Source organism: Cervus canadensis, chromosome 11 (genome assembly GCF_019320065.1).
Source record: "Cervus canadensis isolate Bull #8, Minnesota chromosome 11, ASM1932006v1, whole genome shotgun sequence".
NCBI lineage: Eukaryota > Metazoa > Chordata > Mammalia > Artiodactyla > Cervidae > Cervus > Cervus canadensis.
Window position 1 is genome coordinate 35,028,613 of NC_057396.1, and position 18,593 is coordinate 35,047,205.

At 43.2% G+C, this 18,593-nt stretch overlaps 1 protein-coding gene across 1 annotated transcript in view; it reads left to right on the forward strand.

Annotated features, from left to right (window-relative positions):
* The first annotated feature begins 4,526 nt into the window (after positions 1–4,526).
* RRAS2 (RAS related 2) overlaps positions 4,527–18,593 on the forward strand; it is an 80,519-nt gene continuing 66,452 nt past the window's right edge. The window contains exon 1 of the mRNA XM_043481370.1: positions 4,527–4,942. Coding sequence (XP_043337305.1) covers positions 4,835–4,942 — 108 coding nt within the window. The 5' untranslated portion in view covers positions 4,527–4,834. The remainder of the gene's footprint in view (positions 4,943–18,593) is intronic.

Sequence of the window (18,593 nt, forward strand, 5' to 3'; positions counted from 1 at the left end):
ACAAAAGTATTCATACCAATGCTAGATTTACTAATGTTGATATGTACTGTGGTTATCTGAGAGAATATCCTTAGGAGGTACACACTGAAGCACTTAGGGGTAAAGGCCATAATGCCTGTAACCTATCCTTAAATAGTTCAAAAATTCATTTAAATGTAAGAATTATATATACACACACATACATTTATCATAAAATATTTTATTTTTTTGCCGTGTTGGGTCTTTGTTCCAACATTCAGGCTTTCTCTGTTTGCAGCGAGTGAGGGCAACTCTCTAGTTACAGTACCCAGGCTTTTCACTGAGATGACTTCTCTTGTTGCAAAGCATGGGCTCTAGAGCATGGGCTTCATAGTTGTGGTACATGGGCTTAGTTCCCCTGAGGCATGTGGAATCCTCCCAGACCAGGTATTAAACCCATGTCCCCCGCACTGGCAAGTGGATTCTTAACCACTGGACTACCAGGGAAGTCCTGTCATAAATTAATATAAATAACTATATCATATATATATGATATGATATGAAAGAGAAAAGCAGAGATAGACAGGGGAGAATGATGAAATGTGATAAAATGCTCACATAGTTGAATCTGGGTAACGGCGTATGGGTGTTCTTTATACTTTATAGACTGAGTAAGTGAAAGTAGCTCAGTCGTGTCCGAATTTTTGCTACCCCATGGACTCTACAGCCCATGGAATTTTCCAGGCCAGAATACCGGAGTGGGTAACCTTTCCGTTCTCCAGGAGATCCTCCCAACCCAGGGATCGAACTCAGGTCTCCCGCATTGCAGGCACATTCTTTACCAGCTGAGCCACGAGGGAAGCTCGTATTTATAGACTCAAATTATTCCCAAATAAAAAGTTTAAAAACCACAACCAGTTTACTGATTTGTTTTGCACATACTTTTGTAGGTCAGGAAGGGCTGACCTGGGTAGCTCTTTTTTTAAAAGAATGTATTTATTATTGGCTGTGCAGGGTCGTAATTGCTGCTCAGTCTTTTCTCTAGTTGCAGCAGGCGGGGCTACTCTCTAGTTGCAATGTGCAAGTTTCTCATTGCTGAGGCTTCTCTTGTTGCGGGGCACTGGTTCTAGGGTGCACAGGCTTCAGTAGTTGCGGCTTCCAGGGCTCTAGAGCATCAGCTCAATAGCTGTGGCACATGGGCTTAGTAGCTCCATGGCACGTGGAATCTTCCTGGATCAGGGATTGAACCCATGTCTCCTGCATTGGCAGGAGGATACTTTTACCACTGAGCCAGCAGGGAAGCCACTGGGTAGCTCTTGCTCAGGGTCTTTCATGCATTTGGAGTCAGATATTAGTAGGGGAAGCAGTCACCTGAAGGCTGGAAAGAGCTGGGGTCTAAGGTATCTCACATGGCTGGAGTTGATGCTGGCGGTCAGCTGGGAGCTCAGTTCAGTTCAATCACTCAGTTGTGTCCGGCTCTGCGACTCCATGGACTGCAGCACGCCAGGCCTCCCTGTCCTTCACCAACTCCCAGAGCTTGCTCAAACTCAATGTCCATCGAGTCACTGATGCCATCCAACCATCTCATCCTCTGTCATCCCCTTCTCCTGCCTTCAATCTTTCCCAGCCTCAGGGTCTTTTCCAATGAGTCAGCTCTTCACATCAGGTGGCCAAAGTGTTGGAGCTTCAGCTTCAGCATCAGTCCTTCCAATGAATATTCAGGACTGATTTCCTTGAGGATTGACTGGTTTGATCTCCTTTCAGTCCAAGGGACTCTCAAGAGTCTTCTCCAACACCACAGTTCAAAAGCATCAATTCTGTGGCACTCAGCCTTCTTTATGGTCCAACTCTCACATCCATACATGACTACTGGAAAAACCATAGCTTTGACTAGACAGACCTTTGTTAGCAAAGTAATGTCTCTAATTTTTAATATGCTGTCTATGTTAGTTATAACTTTTCTTCTAAGGAGCAAGCATCTTTTAATTTCATGGATGCAGTCACCATCTGCAGTGATTTTGGAGCCCAAAATCATAAAGTCTGTCACTGTTTCCATTGTTTCCCCATCTATTTGCCATGAAGTGATGGGACCAGATGCCATGATCTTAGTTTTTTGAATGTTGAGTTTTAAGCCAGCATTTTCACTTTCCTCTTTCATTTTCATCAGGAGGCTCTTTAGTTCCTCTTCACTTTCTGCCATAAGGGTGGTGTCATCTGTTTATTTGAGGTAATTGATATTTGTCCTGGCAATCTTGATTCCAGCTTGTGCTTCATCCAGCCTGGCATTTCACACAATGTACTCTGCATACAAGTTCAATAAGCAGGGTGACAATATACAGCCTTGACGTATAGTCTGTTGTTCCATGTCCGGTTCTAACTGTTGCTTTTTGACATGCATGCAGATTTCTCAGGAGGCAGGTAAGGTTGTCTGGTATTCCCATTTCTTTAAGAATTTTCCACAGTTTGTTGTGATTTACACTGTGAAAGGCTTTGGCATAATCAATAAGGCAGAAGTAGATTTTTTGCTGGAATTGTCTTGCTTTTTCTATGATCCAGCTGATGTTGGCAATTTAACCTCCGGTTCCTCTGCTTTTTCTAAATCCACCTTGAACATCTGGAAGCTCATGGTTCTCATACTGTTGAAGCCTGGCTTGTAGTATTTTGAGTATTTCTTTGCTAGCATGTGAGACGAGTGCAATTGTGTGGTAGTTTGAACATTCTTTGGCATTGCCCTTCTTTGGGATTAGAATGAAAATTGACCTAGGACTGACTGAGCTAGGAGTTCAGCTGGACTTTTGACTGGCATGTTTACATGTGGCCTCTCTAGCATGGCAGCCTCAGGATAGCCAAACTTCACACATTGTTTCTCCCAGAGTGAGAATCCCAAGAGAACAGGTGGAAGCTGCATGGCCTCTTCTGACCTAGACTTGGAAGTTATACAAGTTATACAGCATTGTTTTTTGCTGCATTCTACGGGTTCCAAGAGAGCCACTGAATTGTTTCCAAGAACTTGAAGTCATGTTCCCAAACTGCCATAAATGCTTACTACATGCCAGGCACTGTTTTATGTGCTTTATATATATTAACTCATTTGATTCTTACTAAAAAACACCTTGGGCTTCACTTGTGGCTCAATTGGTAAAGAATCTGCCTGCAGTGAGGGAAACCTGGGTTTGATCCCTGGGTTGGGAAGATCCCCTGAAGAAGGGAAAGGTTACCTACTCCAGTATTCTGACCTAGAGAATTCCACGGACTGTATAGTTCATGGGGTTGTAAAGAGTTGGATGCGACTGAGAGACTCAATTCATGTCAAAAAACACCTTAAGGTAGGTAATCCTACTGTCTTTATTTTAGAGAAAACTGAGGTACAGAAGTTCAGTAAGCTCCATTATTACACCATTAGTCAAAGGACTAGGATTTGAATCCAGTCTGGCCCTAGAGCCCATGGTCTTATCTACCAGCCTACACTGCGTTGGTATACAGCTGTGACTCCTACTACATTTGGTTAAACTGCTATACACATAGATACATAGTGAAGGACAGGAAAGCCTGGTTTACTGCAGTCCATGGGGTTGGAAAGAGTCAGACATGACTGAGTGGCTGAACAACACGTAGATAAGCACTTTTCATTCACAAGCATACTCCCCCAACACAATCAAAATCAAACGTGATACGTCTTACCTTCTCAGCTCGGACTTTTTCAGATGTGGCTTGCTTTCCCTGGAATACTATTCTTCTGCTTATGTTATTTATGTTTCAGATCTCTTAGGAAGCCTTCCCCCACCACCCACTTGTGGAATGAGTGCTCCTCCTAGGGTCACACTATCCTTATGATGCCTGACAACTTGCCTGTGGCCCTGGCTGTTTCCCCATTGGATTCTTAGTTCCCTGAGGGCAGGGACATTATTTTATTCATGAAGTGATTTGTAGCACTGAGCACAGTGCCTGGTGTGTAGTATGTAAGTATAATCTCTCACACTCATACTCCTCATATACAATTACCGCACATTTCCCACATATAAACACAGCCACTAAGGCAGATATATCATGTGCCACATTTACTCTTGTCTATGCGCCCTCAATCACTGTGATTCAGTCTCTGTGACATTCCTCACACCGTAAGCGTATCACACACACACAATTATTGTGACAGCTCTCATCTTCAATCACTGTCATGTACTGTTTTCCATACAGTCACGGTCACCATCTGTACTCTTAAAACAGGATATTTACCCTCCTACAAACTGAGTTAAGATGACAACGGCTCTATTTTTCACACATGCCTTCACATACTTTATTTTTCATCCACACAATCCCTGACAATTCCTGACATACAGTTATGCTCACACACGGTCTGTCTTCTTCCAGCTCCCACTCTCTCACACACACCCTCCTCACTCGCAGGGGCACACGCGCACACACCCCGCTCAGTCCAGGAACTGGAGGGGCACACCCGAGTGGGTCTGAGCCCTACGAGCTCAGCTCCCGAATCTCAGTCCGGGCCAGCGCGGCCCCGCCCCGCCCCACCCCCTCATGCATATGCAGCACCTCGGCCCAGCGGCCCGGCCCCCAGACGGCCATTTGTAGCGGCGCTGGAGGCTGCGTTCGGCAGGCGCTGCGAAGTCGTGTGGAGGAGCGCGCCCCCAGGCCGCCGCAGCCCCTCGCCGTTGCGGTCCCCTCGCTTCTCCGCGCCTCGGGCGGGACCCGGCCAGCCCAGGCGCCGCGCTGCCGTCCTGACCGGCCCTCTAGCAGCTCCCGGCGCCCGGGACCCCCACCCGGCCGCTCGCCCGCAGCCCGCCGGCCGCACACGTCCCCGGAGCCGGGCCTAAGGCGGGCGGCGGCTCGGCGTGGCCGGGCTGGGCTCGGCGGCGTCCCCATGGCCGCGGCCGGCTGGCGGGACGGCTCCGGCCAGGAGAAGTACCGGCTGGTGGTGGTCGGCGGAGGCGGCGTGGGCAAATCGGCGCTCACCATCCAGTTCATCCAGGTACCTGGAGCGGGCCTGCCCAGGGCGCCGGGGCGGCGGCGGCGGGCGGGGGCTCCCGCTACCTGTGGCGGGGCGGCCACAGGGACCCCGCCCCGGAGGCGCCGCGCAGGCCGGGGGTGGGGGGCGCGGGGCGGCTCTGCCCTCCTGTTCTGCGGTCCGGGCGCCCAGCTCGGCGTCTCGGGAGTCGGGCTTCTCAGGAATGTGTCCGGGAGGGCGGAGCTGGCAGGGTGGGAAGCGCAGATCCACCTTATCGCTCCGGCCGCGGCCCGAGCTCTTAGGGAGAGGCAGCGCCGCCGCGCCGGGCTTCCTGCCGTGAGACCGGGGCGCGGGGCGTAGGGCGTGGGGCTGGAGCCCCGCGCGCTGGGTTTCCAGCCGCCCGGGCCGCCTCCTGCACCGTGGGTGCGATCGCGGTGGCAACTTGGCTCCGCGTGGTCTCCGAGCTTCTCCGCGCACGCCGAGCCGGAGCTGCCCGCTTCAAGCGGTGTGTTTCTCTTTGTGTGTGTTTGTGCTTTTCTCTTAAGTAATCTCTTAGGTTATATGTCCGGGTGGGAGTGTGTGATAATACTCCAGGGAAATGGTGGCCTCGAGGAAGTTAAGAATGTTCTCCGATAGGGGTGAGACCATTTCCTGGGAATTCCTGGTGCCTTCCTGCCTCTGGCCGTGCCAAGGTGAAGTTTAGGGTGGGCCAGGCTGGGAGATGACCAGCCTAGGCGTCGTGCGTTCTGTGTCAGTCCCAGCCACTGTCTCCCCCACCCCCCAGCCCTCTGTGGTCGCTGGAGACGGAAAGTCGGCTTGTAAAGGAAAGGGAGGTCGAATTCTTGGTTCTTAGGATTTGCTTGTGGTAGGAGGTTTGAGTGATCTTTTTTGGGACTATTGAAGAGAGAAGCCCCGATATTTCTCTGCTATTGTCAACCTAAAAGGTGTGGCGTGTGCTGGGAGAGAATGAAGTTACCGCGTTGTAACAGGTAACAAAGATACATATCAAGAGCGTTGTGAAAATGCTTTGGTGAAATATACCTGTTTGACCCATTTGCTTTCAGTTGGCATACTTGAATAGCGTATTTCGTCTCGCTTAATGTATATAGTGACATTAAAATACAGAGTTCTGTAACATAAATGTGATTGTTACCTGTCCAGTTGACTAAATGAGCGATAATTGCTGTTATACCATTTCAAGGTATTAAAAACTGCTGCTGAAACCTTTGTATCCAGGAAGAGATGTTTATGTAATGAGCATTTACAGTATACTCGTTAGTGGGTTAAAAAAAATTCACACTGAGTAAGAAGTGAGATTGGCTTTAGTATAGGAAGCTGCAGAATCAGAGATGCTGCATGTTATTTCTCCTAGGGTCGAGAGACTTTAAGTAACTGGCAAAGCAAAACAATTTATAGTTAACTATTTTGGGGAGCTGTAGCTAGGGGGAGGTGGGAGGTTGGCTAGGAGAGAGAATAATCCTGGGTTCCTGTATTAATAAATAGCATTACCTAAAAGATTTAGACTACAATATGTCTTTAACTTATGGGGGGGTGGTAATCCATCTCTATTTGAATCTGTACATTAATTATTAAGATATTGGAACTTTTTGTTTTTGGAAATAGTATTAGAAACTATTAAAATGTCAGTGATTTGTTTGCTTAATGATTTTCTAAATTCATTTGTTAAAGAAGCACTTCCTTTATGAATAGTGATGTACCTAGTTACTCTAGATGATTTAACAGAAGTAAAACAGGTGTGAGCTTTGAGTCATGCAGAGTTGAGTGCTAGATTTTGCTGTGTTGTTTATTTACTGGGAGAACATTGCCAGTGTATTATTTAGCTTCTCTGAACCTCAATTTCCTTTTCAGTAAAACGGGTCTAATCACACATTCTTCATAATCCTTTAAATTATGGGAACATCCTTAGCTTCTTATCTAGCGTATAGTATGTGCTCTGTTAATGATGGCTCTTACAAGCTTATGTATACACTTCTGTTAACACATTTAAATGCAAAAAGAGTTCCGAATTGAGGAAAAGTCAGATTGGGAAGGATTGATAAAAGGACTGTGTAGGCGTGATGGTGGAAAGAGAAGGCATGAGGGGGTCGGTCATATGCTAGTTTGGAGAGAGGAGGTAGGCAAGGAGGGGAGGGGGATTGGCCGGTTACTTGGGACCAGTGGAAGGGAGGGACATGGGCTCTGACTTTGAGAAGGCTTTCTGGAGAGGTAGAAGAAGCCAGACCTGGGTGGAGTCTCAGCTCTACCACTTGCTGCCTGTGTAATCTTAGGCAAATTACTTAACCTCTGGGTACGTTAGTTTTTCCGTCTGTAAGTTGGGGAAATACAAAGTACACTTACAGTTCTGAAAATTAACATCTGTCCAGGGCCTGGAACAATGTCTGATGCGTAGTAAGTCTACAAACATTATCATTATTACTCTGTTAATCTTAGCTTATGGAGCCAAGGTGACTATCATCTATACTTAATAGAACTGCTATTTATTGTCCAGCTCCTGGGAAATTAAAATTCATTGTTATGATGGTCTTGCAGTAGTAATGGAAGGAGAGGAGTCTGCAGAAAGATAATAATCTTAACGGGCGGAAGTCAGTCCTCATTGTAGGTGATCAGGATGACAAATCAGTTTTATTTATTTTATAAGACTCCTGAGATACAACACTGTTTTTTACAGTGTTCACTATGTATTTTTCTATTATATAATCTTAAGTAGAAAAAATATAATGAAAAATTTGGGAATGAAGAACTTAAATCCCAACTTTCTTTAAATTGTTGCCTTTTATATATAAAGAGGTCTTCCCTGGTGGCTCAGATGGTAAAGCGTCTGTCTGCAGTGCAGGAGACCTGGGTTTGATCCCTGGGTTGGGAAGATCCCCTGGAGAAGGAAATGGCAGCCCACTCCAGTACTCTTGCCTGGAAAATCTCATGGATGGAGGAGCCTGGTAGGCTACAGTCCATGGGGTCACAGAGAGTCAGACATGACTAAGTGACTTCACTTTCTTTCTATGCATATAAAGAGCTACAAAATTAGGAAATTAAGACAATAATTACTTGAGGTGGCTTTTCCTCTTTAAAACAGAATGCAACACGTCATGAAACATCCATGATTAATAATATAAAATACTATTAAGAGTAAATGTGTGTACATGAACTACTTGTTTCTGTTCATAGTTTTCTGAAAGTTCTGTTGGTGAATAGAAGCCCTCGATGATGAGTGGACTTTATAGTTAGATAATGATTTTAACACTGTATAGAGTGAAATGGAGAAGAGAGTTGGCTCTCTGGGTTCTAGGTCTCCTTCCTCAGGTGACGCTGGGGATTCTTTGAGTCTTCTGTAATCTCTTTGGGGCTTTATTTTCTTCTCCATAAAATGTTGGGCTTGGGTGAACAAATCGCCTCCTCACTTCTGTGTGATATTTAGGTAATGAATGCTGATCCTGTTTTGAGTTGGGAAAACTTTATCAGTTGGGAGTTGATTTTCAGAAATAATGGAGTAACCATTGTGGTTTCTGGCAACTCTGAGAAAAGGCCATACATGGTTTTTACACAAAGAGGAATTTCCCAGCCTCTGTTCTTCATTTAGCATCCTTACTTGTTATTCACAGTCTGTCAGATTTTGAGCTGCGTAGGGGTAGCCGACTTCTCAGGTATCAAGCTTTAGTCAGCCTTACAGCCTGTTAGCTTGGCCTTGACTCGGATGTTGCTTTTTACCTAATGTCTCTTTTGTGCAATCCCCCTCCATTGCTTTTTCCTGGGACAGAGATCCTAGAAGAGATTTCAAGGCACATGCATTTGTGTTAAAGTTAATTGATCTTGGTAAGTTTAGATTCCTGAATTGCTATTCTGTTGCTACATCTTGAACATGTGCCCTGCAATTGGAAGTCACTTAAAGTAACGTTTATCTAAGAATTTGAAATTATACTGTGGATGGCATTGCAGACTTGATGGACATGAGTTTGAGTAAGCGCTGGGAGTTGGTGATGGACAGAGAAGCCTGGAATGCTGCAGTCCATGGGATCGCAGAGTTGGACACAACTAAGTGACTGAACTGAACTGTGGACTTGTCTTTTAGTGTGAAAATTACTATTTGACATTTTCAGAGTAGTTTACAAATGAATTCTTAGCGTTGAAAAATAAGGTACCTCTCCTAGTGGTGTTTTACATACTAGAGATTTCCTCATTTTGTTAGGATGAAATGCTTCTGTTGGCAGTTCCTAGATATACATGCTAGGCACTCAAGAAAGAACACCTTCTTTTAGAGAATGACTGCTTTTGTTAGAGGAGAAATTCTAACCCAGAGAGTCTTAAAACTCATTCTTCTCACTCATTTCTAACCTGTGTGTGTATGTGTGTGTGTGTGTATGTGTGCAGATGTGCGCAAGCCTGTGTCTTGTCTTGGAATGGGACGTTGAAGGAGTTTAGTGGGGATACTTCTGTTGAGTAGGTTAAGAATTCTGCTGTCCCTTGGTATAGTACCATTCGAAGGCAAAATGATGACAGGCAGCTGCCTACTTGAATGGGGTTTTTAGTTCATCTGTTTTACTGAAGTGTTAAGGGTCTTTCCTAAGGTTTAAAATGAAAGTAGCCTGTTTAATTTGGTGAGGAAAATAAATTGGTAAAGTGAGGAAGGAGTGCAGAAGGAAACTTTCTTGAAGCTGTATTATTTAAAATTTTTTTAAAGATTTCTTTTTCAAATTAAAATTCATCTCACAAAAAAGAAACAGATTTTGTGATGCTACATGAACTTGTTAATTCATTTCTTTTTTTTTCTTTTAGTTAGGAAATATAGTCTCTTAGGGTATTTGTTTCTTTTTGAAAAGTGATAGTGAGTAAAAGACTTTGACTCTACTTATAAACAACATAGAGTTAATTGTCATTGAATTTTCTTGAATGACCTTGATCTTGAATTAATTTGGCTAGAGCCACCCAGCCTGGGGTTGAGATTGAAACTTCAAGTAATGTCCTTGGTAGGCTTTTGATTTACTTCTGTTTCTCAAAGAAAAATGTCTCTCAGGCCTTTATGAAAAAGACGATGTGTATACCTTTACTCACATATTTTCTGTGTAGTTCTGAAAGAAGCAAAGAACTATGACTAAAATTGTGCTACTGGAGTTACTTGTAAATTATGTTTTAGTTTCAGCATTTTGTAAAAGCAATATGATTGTTTATTGGTTATGTAACAAATAGTTTAATTAAAATATATTTACAGAGTTTGTAAATTGTTCAGTACTGGATGTATGGATATACATGCCAACATGATAGCTGATGTTGCTTTTTAAAAAATCTTTACCCAGTTTTCCCAAATGCTACCATTTTACCATATTTGTTTTATTCCTCGCAAATAAACAGTTTTTTCCTGTGAATCATCTGAGTGTAAGTTGAAGACAATGCCCCTTTATTTTTAAATACCTCCATGTATATTTCATAAATGGAAGAGCACTTGTTTATAAACATAGTTATAACCTAAATCAGAAATTAATATTGATGTATTATTAATGTAATATGCAGAACTTTTTTAGATTTTGCCAATTATCCAAATAGTGCCCTTTATAGCAAAAGAAAAATCTCAGATTGTGCAGTACATTTTGTTTCCGTGTCTTTAATTTGGAACAGTTCTTTCATCTTTATTTTTAAAAGGTTTGTTTGGCCGCATCTGGTCTTGGTTGCAGCACGTATTGATCTGTGTTGCATCATGCGGGGTCTTTTGTTGCAGCGCAGGTTCTCTGGTTGTCCTGAGGGTTCCGGAGTGCGAGGGCTCAGTAGTTGGGGTGTGTAGGCTTAGTTGCTCCATGGCAGGTGGAGTCTTCGTTCCCTGGCCGGGGATTGAACCCATGTCCCCTTGCATTGCAAGGCAGATTCTTAACCACTGGACCACCAAGGAAGTCCCAAGTCTTTGTGTTTTATGACATGGACATTTTTGAATACACGTTAGTTATTTATAGAGTTCCTTCAGTTTGAATTTGTTTCTTCACGGTAGATTCGTTTTGGGTGCAGGAATAGCAGAGGTGTGTTCTCAGTGCATTATATCAGGAGATGTAATCAAGGTCCAGTTGATTTGACTGGATGCTATAGTTGATTTGACAGCCTAGCTCCCAAATCTACAAATTTACCCTGGAAATGTACTTCCAGTAGTATTCAAATATAAGTGCATGGGGCCACAGCACTGTTTGTGATTTAAAAAATTAGAAGCAGCCTACAGGATAGAGAGGGGTTGAATAGAATATGTTACATTCACCCATTGGAGCATTCTGCAGCTATGAAAAGAACTGATGGGAAATGCATTCCAGGATAAATTGTTCAGTGAAAAATACAAAGTACAAAGGTATTTACTGTATTTGTGATATATTACTTTTAGTGTAGGAAAGAAGAGGAAATAAAATAACAAACGTATTTACTGATTGGGACAGAAAAGCACAGAAATGGGTAAATCAGAGGTTAAAGAGATGACTGGTTAGCTCTGCGTGTGGGTAGGGATGAGGGGAAAGGGATTGAGGGCCTCTTCTGAGGATCCTTTTCTGACACATGGAACCATGTTTAAGGTTTCACACAGTATATATACAGCAAACACCAATAAAATCAAAGGTGGAATACTAACAAAACAAATACACTGAACCTTATTTCAAATGACTAACATAACCACATTGAAGGAGGAAAAGCAAAAAAAAGTAATGTAACTTTTGAACCCAGCGTTTGGACTGTGTCCTTAGGATAAAGACGAACTCTAAACAAACAGTGAGCTGTGGTTAATAGGCCTTCCTCCCCTCCCTATCTCCATAGCAGCAGCATAGGGTTTGCAATTCTGAAACAGTTTTCTGTACTAGGATTAAGTAGATAAATGTATTGTGGAAAATGGGAGCCAAGTTCCTCACAGCCGAAGAAGGGAGTTATAAGTGTGGAAAGGGTGAAGGCCAGGAAGCACTCGATGCAAAGATGGAATTGAGGACACTGGCATAAAATTGTTAGGGGAAGCACCCTGACTGAAACCACCCACCCTGACCAGACACCATAATAACCATTTGCGTGAGTTATTTTATGACAGGAGGTCCTGGTAAGGAACACAAAACTAACGAGGCACCACCAGCCAGAAGAGTCCAGGAAAGGTCAGGAGGAGACAGCACGTGTCCGACCACCGCCCAGAATCCTTCCAGCTGGCACCCAGCTAGGCTGAGCAGTGCGTGCACCGCCAGGAAGGACTGAGTCAGTGACCGGACACAGAAAACCCGGAGGCTGATCCCATCACCGTAAAGCCCGCCTGGCAGAGCAGTTCTCCTGGCTTCCTGGGTCTCTTACTGCTCTGCCCAGGTGCCCCTTCCCAGTAACGTCTCTTGCTTTGTCAGCACGTGTGTCTCCTTGGACAGCTCATTTCCAAGTGTTAGACAAGAGCCCACTCTTTGGCCCTGGAAGTGGTGCCCCATCTTAGAACTCATAGTTTAAAAAGTTATACTAAGATATAGAAATAGGTGTGTGTGGCTGCTCATACACACGTCTATACATCTTTTTTCCAGCTATGTCTGTTGAGAGTACATAGAAACAATGACCCCCTATTAGCAGTGAGAACACTCAATGCCAGATCTTGGGTGCTAAATACCATTCTTTACTAAAAGGAACCTTGGAGAAATGACATCCCTGGGCTGGGGCAGGGAAAAGTAGAAGATGAACTTGGAGCATCTTTACCAGTCAGGAAATAAAGAGGTGCTCAGTGTCAGTTACAAGTTGTCTCTTGCTAAGAGCATTGCCGGTGACTGAACAGCAAGGGCGTTTGCCGTCTGCCCTGTGGAGATTGAACCCTGTGTTCTTGCGGCTGTTTAGCTTCAACAGCAGCATATTGAAAAGCAGAGACATTACTTTGTCAACAAAGGTCTGTCTAGTCAAGGCTATGGTTTTTCCAGTAGTCATGTAGGGATGTGAGAGTTGGACTATAAAGAAAACTGAGCACCGAAGAATTAATGCTTTTGCACTGTGGTGTTGGAGAAGACTCTTGAGAGTCCCTTGGACTGCAAGGAGATCCAACCAGTCCATCCTAAAGGAGATCAGTCCTGGGTGTTCATTGGAAGGGCTGATGTTGAAGCTGAAACTCCAGTACTTTGGCCACCTGATGCGAAGAGCTGACTCATTTGAAAAGACTCTGATGCTGGGAAAGATTGAGGGCAGGAGAAGAAGGGGACGACAGGGGATGAGATGGTTGGATGGCATCACTGACTCAATGGACATGGGTTTGGGTGAACTCCAGCAGTTGGTGATGGACAGGGAGGCCTGGTGTGCTGTGGTTCATGGGGTCGCAAAGAGTCAGACACGATTGAGCAACTGAACTGAACTGAGGGAGTTCAGATGGAATGAAGTACTCTGTGTCCAGGAAATCTTGTGGGATAAGTCTTTAGATAGTTGGGTACTTTGAGGAACTGATTTTATGATCCCATTCCTTGTATCTCCTCATATCTAGAAAAGCACTAAATCACTGCATTGATGACATAAGATCCTTGTGACTAGCAGAAAACCCTTTGTAAAATGAGTGCTTAATGGTATGGAACTCCTGCTTCACCCAAACTTTATATATTGGCCTTCCCCCACTGCCTGTTTGGAGCAGTCTCTCAGAGCTATGTGAGGAGCTGCCTTCTGGGGGCAGTTCTCATTTTGCCCTAAATAAAACTTGACTTGCAGCTCTCAAGTTGTGCATCTTTTTTAGTCGACATGAGAAAACAAAATGATGGCAGTATGTCATAGAGACAGAGCCAGCCTGGGAGAAGGCCCACTGGCTAACACTGGGATAAGCTTCCCAGGTGGTGCTAGTGGTAAAGAATCCGCCTGCCGATGCAGGAGATGTAAGAAACCTGGGTTTGATCCCTGGGCCGGAAAGATCCCCTGGAGGAGGGCAGAGCCACCTGCTTCCAGTATTCTTGCCTGGAGAATCCCATGGACAGAGGAGCCTGGCAGGCTGTGGCCCATGGGGTCACAAAGAGTCAGACATGACTGAAGTGACATGCAACTCTGGGATAGGCTCATCATCAAAATAATGATAGTAATTGATTGTTGCCCATAAATAAAGAATCCATAGGGATAAATAAATTAAGGAGGAAGGGAAGTTCTTCCTTAGATTTGATGAGTAAACATGGAGGAAATAGTGGAATTAGAAAATCAACATTTGGCAGTCAAACAGCTGATTTAAGTAAGAATCATAAATGGATTTAAAAGTAGTGGGTAAAAGTTTGAGAGTAGCTGGATATTAACATAGTCTAAAGTATCTGCCCCTAAGGTATTGTTAATTATCAAGGGGAAAATAACCACATGGAAGAGACCTGCCTGATACCTAGACCGAAGTGATCTGAGTTAATAGTCTTGACATTGCTTTAGGTAAAGATAATAAGCAGACTTTTATTCACTTATGCCAGTGAGATCTGGTCTTCACAATTATACCTTAGCTAGTCTCTGATTGAAAATAAGCCTGAAGGAACCACATTGAGGCAAAAAGGGGACCAACTTTCTCTCTAAGGAGAAAATTTTTGCTTAATTTTAACTTTATAGGCAGATGCCTTTTGAGGAAAAGGTTGATAGTTAAGCCAGTACAGATTTTGGCCATGATTTTAGCATGATATCCTCCCTTTGGAGAACGAAATGGCAACCCACTCCAGTGTTCCTGCCTGCAGAATTCCATGGACAGAGGAGCCCGGTGGGCTATACTCCACATGGTCACAAAGAGCCGGACATGGTTGAGTAACTAACACATTCTGATGCATATTATGCTTGGAGAACCACTCGTCTAAATCATAGGGAACAGAAGGTGGAAGCCACTCTGTCTCGCCCACACCCGGACCAGCACAGTAGCCTCCTTGCCACTTACCTGAGCTTTCCTAAGTATGTTCGGTGTTTGCACCATCAGCTAGTGGCAGCTCTTGCACCCAGGGGTCCCCGGAAGTTGAACCGTCTCCTCTTCCTTGGGGCACTGCACGTCCTCATCTAAGTCATCTGGGTCTGAGTCCCCCTCATTGTCGTGGGCGTCCTCGGCCTCCTCTCCCCCTGACTCAAGCACCTCACCATTCAGGGCCAGCCCTTCTTCCTGCCCCCCTGAGCCTTCCAGATCCTGGCTCAGGTCTGCCTGTGTCTCTCGACTGCCCAAATGGGTGGTATCCTTCTCTGGAAAGAACAAATAACCGGCCATCAGACCAGCGGCTTCCTTGGTAGCTCAGATGGTAAAGTGTCTGCCTACAATGCGGGAGACTTGGGTTCGCTCCCTGGGTCAGGAAGATCCCCTGGAGAAGGAAATGGCAACCCACTCCAGTATTCATGCCTGGGAAATCCATGGACAGAGGACCCTGGTAGGCTACAGTCCATGGGGTCGCAAAGAGTCACACACAACTGAGTGACTTCACTTCATCCTCCCCTTGTGCTGATCTTGCCTTTTGCTATGTAGATTTTCCTCCCTTGTATTGTGTGGTGGATTTGAAAAATGGATTCTTTCTCTCCCCCTCTCCCTCCTGTCCCCCGCCCACTTGGATTTACCTTAAAATTATTCATATTCTTAAACATTTAATTAGAATAATTGTCTTATTTCTAGTTGTAGAAAATGAGGAATTTGGCAGTTTTGTTTGCTGTTTTCCCTCACCCTTTTTATAAATTTAGTGTCCTTAAAATAACCAAAAGTATGTGTGACTGCACTGTTTTAAGAGATTGTTTTTTGTCTTTTGCATTTGATTTTGTTATTGTAATAGTAAATATTGTTGTTGTTCAGTCGCTCAGTTGTGTCCAACTCTTTGTGACCCCATGGACGGCAGCCTGCCAGGCTTCCCTGTTCTTCACCATCTTCTGGAGCTTGCTCAAACTTATGTCCATTGAGTCAGTGATGCCATCCAACCATCTTGCTCTCTCCTTTCTCATTAGGAATTGTTGCTTTTATTTGCCATTTCTTATTGCATTTTATTTGCCATTCTAACTAATTTCAGCCCTAACAAGCAATCCTCATGAACAGCTGGTTTTTATTTTGAATTGTTATTTAGAGAACACTTTCAAGTACTTTTAAAATTTAATTTTAAGATTAACCTTAAATTAATTTTTAAGATTTAATATTAAAATTTTACTTTTGCATGATAAATAATGAGTAGAAAATCATTGGGTCCTAAAATTTTTTGTATTGAAACAGTTGGAGGTACTGCTTTACTTATCTTTCATGTCTTTGCTTTTATCTCACTAGCCTCAAGTTTCCATTCTGCGGGAATAACTTGTTTTCTATTTGTATGCTTGTAGCCTTCTTTTATCATTGGAAATGAAAACATTTGTCAGGATATGACTGGAAGTTTTTCTCTGTTCACTAGTTTTCCCTGAGAAATGATGAAACATTCTTAGGTCTGGGAAGGTTTTCTTCTTCATTTTTGAAGTCATTTTCTCAATTATCTTCTGAAATACCTATTTGTGCATTGATTCTTTGAAATCATTGTTTCATATTAAGTTAATCAATGAAAAGGCTAAGATAGTCTGTCTCCCTTCAAAAATTTGTCAAATATGCCTTCTGTATCACTGAAATTTTTTGATGTCAGATCGAAGTACTCTCTTAAACAGATATAATAACCTTGATATTTCAGTCTAATGGTGATCAGTGGTGGTGTTCTTTTGTCTTTTCTTAAGGCCACAAAACTGATATTTTTAAAGCTTGGTACTGCTTAAAGAAAAAGTTCTTGCCAGGGAAGGGTATTTTCTTGAGTGGCAGAATGTGTTTTTTAAATTTATTCTCTTATGCTGAGTTGACCTTAGTCATTCTTGGTGTTGGAAGTAAAGAACTGACTTTGATCTCTTTGCTGTTCAGGGGACTCTCAAGAGTCTTCTCTAGCACCACAATTCAAAAGCATCAGTTCTTCAGTGCTCAGCCTTGTTTGTGGTCTAACTCTCATATCCATACATGACTACTGGAAAAACAATAGCTTTGACTATATGTACCTTTGTTGGCAAAGTAACGTCTCTGCTTTTTAATACACTGTTTAGGTTTGTCATAGCTTTCTTTTTTTTTTTTTTCATTTTCACTTCATTTCGTTTTTTTTTTTTTTTTGGAGAATTAGGGATGGTTAAGAGGATAGTTTTCAAGTTTATTAATACTAAAATTTAAGCTTTCTGCATTACAGCAAGTAGAAGAAGCTTTCAAAGATAGGGGAGTGTGTGTGTCTGTGTGTGAAGTTGTAAAATGCATATCAAGGCAAAGGTTTTTCTTGTTGTAGGTACAGAAATCAGTACGGCCTAGACTCAAAAGCTGTGGTGCTTGCTTCAGTGTGTGTGTTGGGGGGGGGGCGGGGGCGGCAGCATGTGTGTATGTAACCGGAAATACGCTTATTTTGTGTTGTATTCCGTATAGATTTTTTCCCACTATTTCACACATAAACTTCTTTTATGCTTTCTCCTTTCTTATTGCTTTATTGGCTGTGCTGGGTCTGTGTTGCTGCATGAAGGCTTTCTCTAGCTGTGCCCAGTGGGGCCTGCCCTCTGGTTGTGGCGCACAGCCTTCCCATTGTGGTGGCTTCTTAGCTGCGGAGCACAGGCTCGAGGCTCGCCGGCTGCAGCCGTTGTGGCGTGCACAGGTTCTGGAGTGCAGGCTTCGTAGTTGTGGCACATGAGCTTAATTGCCCCGTGGCGTGTGGAATCTTCCTGGACCAGAGATCAAACCTGTGTCTCCTGCATTGGCAGTCAGATGTTTAACCACTGGACTACCAGGGAAGTCCTTTTTTCTTTAAAAATGAGAGTAATTGCTATTTATTTCTTACAGTACTGCTTTAAGTAACGTTACTCTGCTATAATTTATATTTTTAAATGTATTAAAAGATTCCTAGTAAGAGGTTTTCTAGAATGTTTCTTATATTACCATCATCATAAAGTCTGTAGTATCCTTAATGACTTTTGAAAAGGCATTATAAGACTGATTTTGCATTGTTTTTTGAAATGAAATCTTGTGCTTTTTATGAATTCTTAGATAATTTTAACTTCAGGTTGCTGCTGCTGCTGCTGCTAAGTCGCTTCAGTGGTGTCCGACTCTCTGCAACCCCACAGATGGCAGCCCACCAAGGCTCCCTATCCCTTAATTTTGATGTGATTTAAATTTGGGGAAGGAATGAGTGGCTCTCTTTGTAAATTCCTAGCTTTGTTGGGCTATGGTCAAAGAATGTGACCTGTAAATTCCCTGTTTTGGAACATTAAGACAAACATGCCGTTGATTTTTGTAAATATTCCAAGAACATGAGAGAAGAATATTTGTAGCTTATAAGGTGCAAGGTTTTACATAAATCTGTTCAACTAGAATTTCTTGATTGTATTATTCAAATCTTCTGTATCCTTTTTTCTTGAGTATTCTGTGAAACTCTGAAATACATTTATTAAATTTCCCATGAAGACTATGTTTTAATTTTTTCCTTGCATTTCTAATTTTGCTTTATTTTGATGTCATTATTTGGTATATAAAGTGTTAATAATAATTACATCTTTCTTATAAGTAAATAGTATCAGTCTTGTGCCAAGTTTTACTTTGAATGTCAGCTTATAGTATTAATGTTGCCATTTTGGATTTTTGTTTGTATGCATTTATTTCATTTATATTTGCTGTTTTTTTGGTGGCCATTTTATGATTGATATTCAGTTGCTAAGTCATGTCTGACTCTTTGTGAGCCCAAGGACTGCAACATGCCAGGATTCC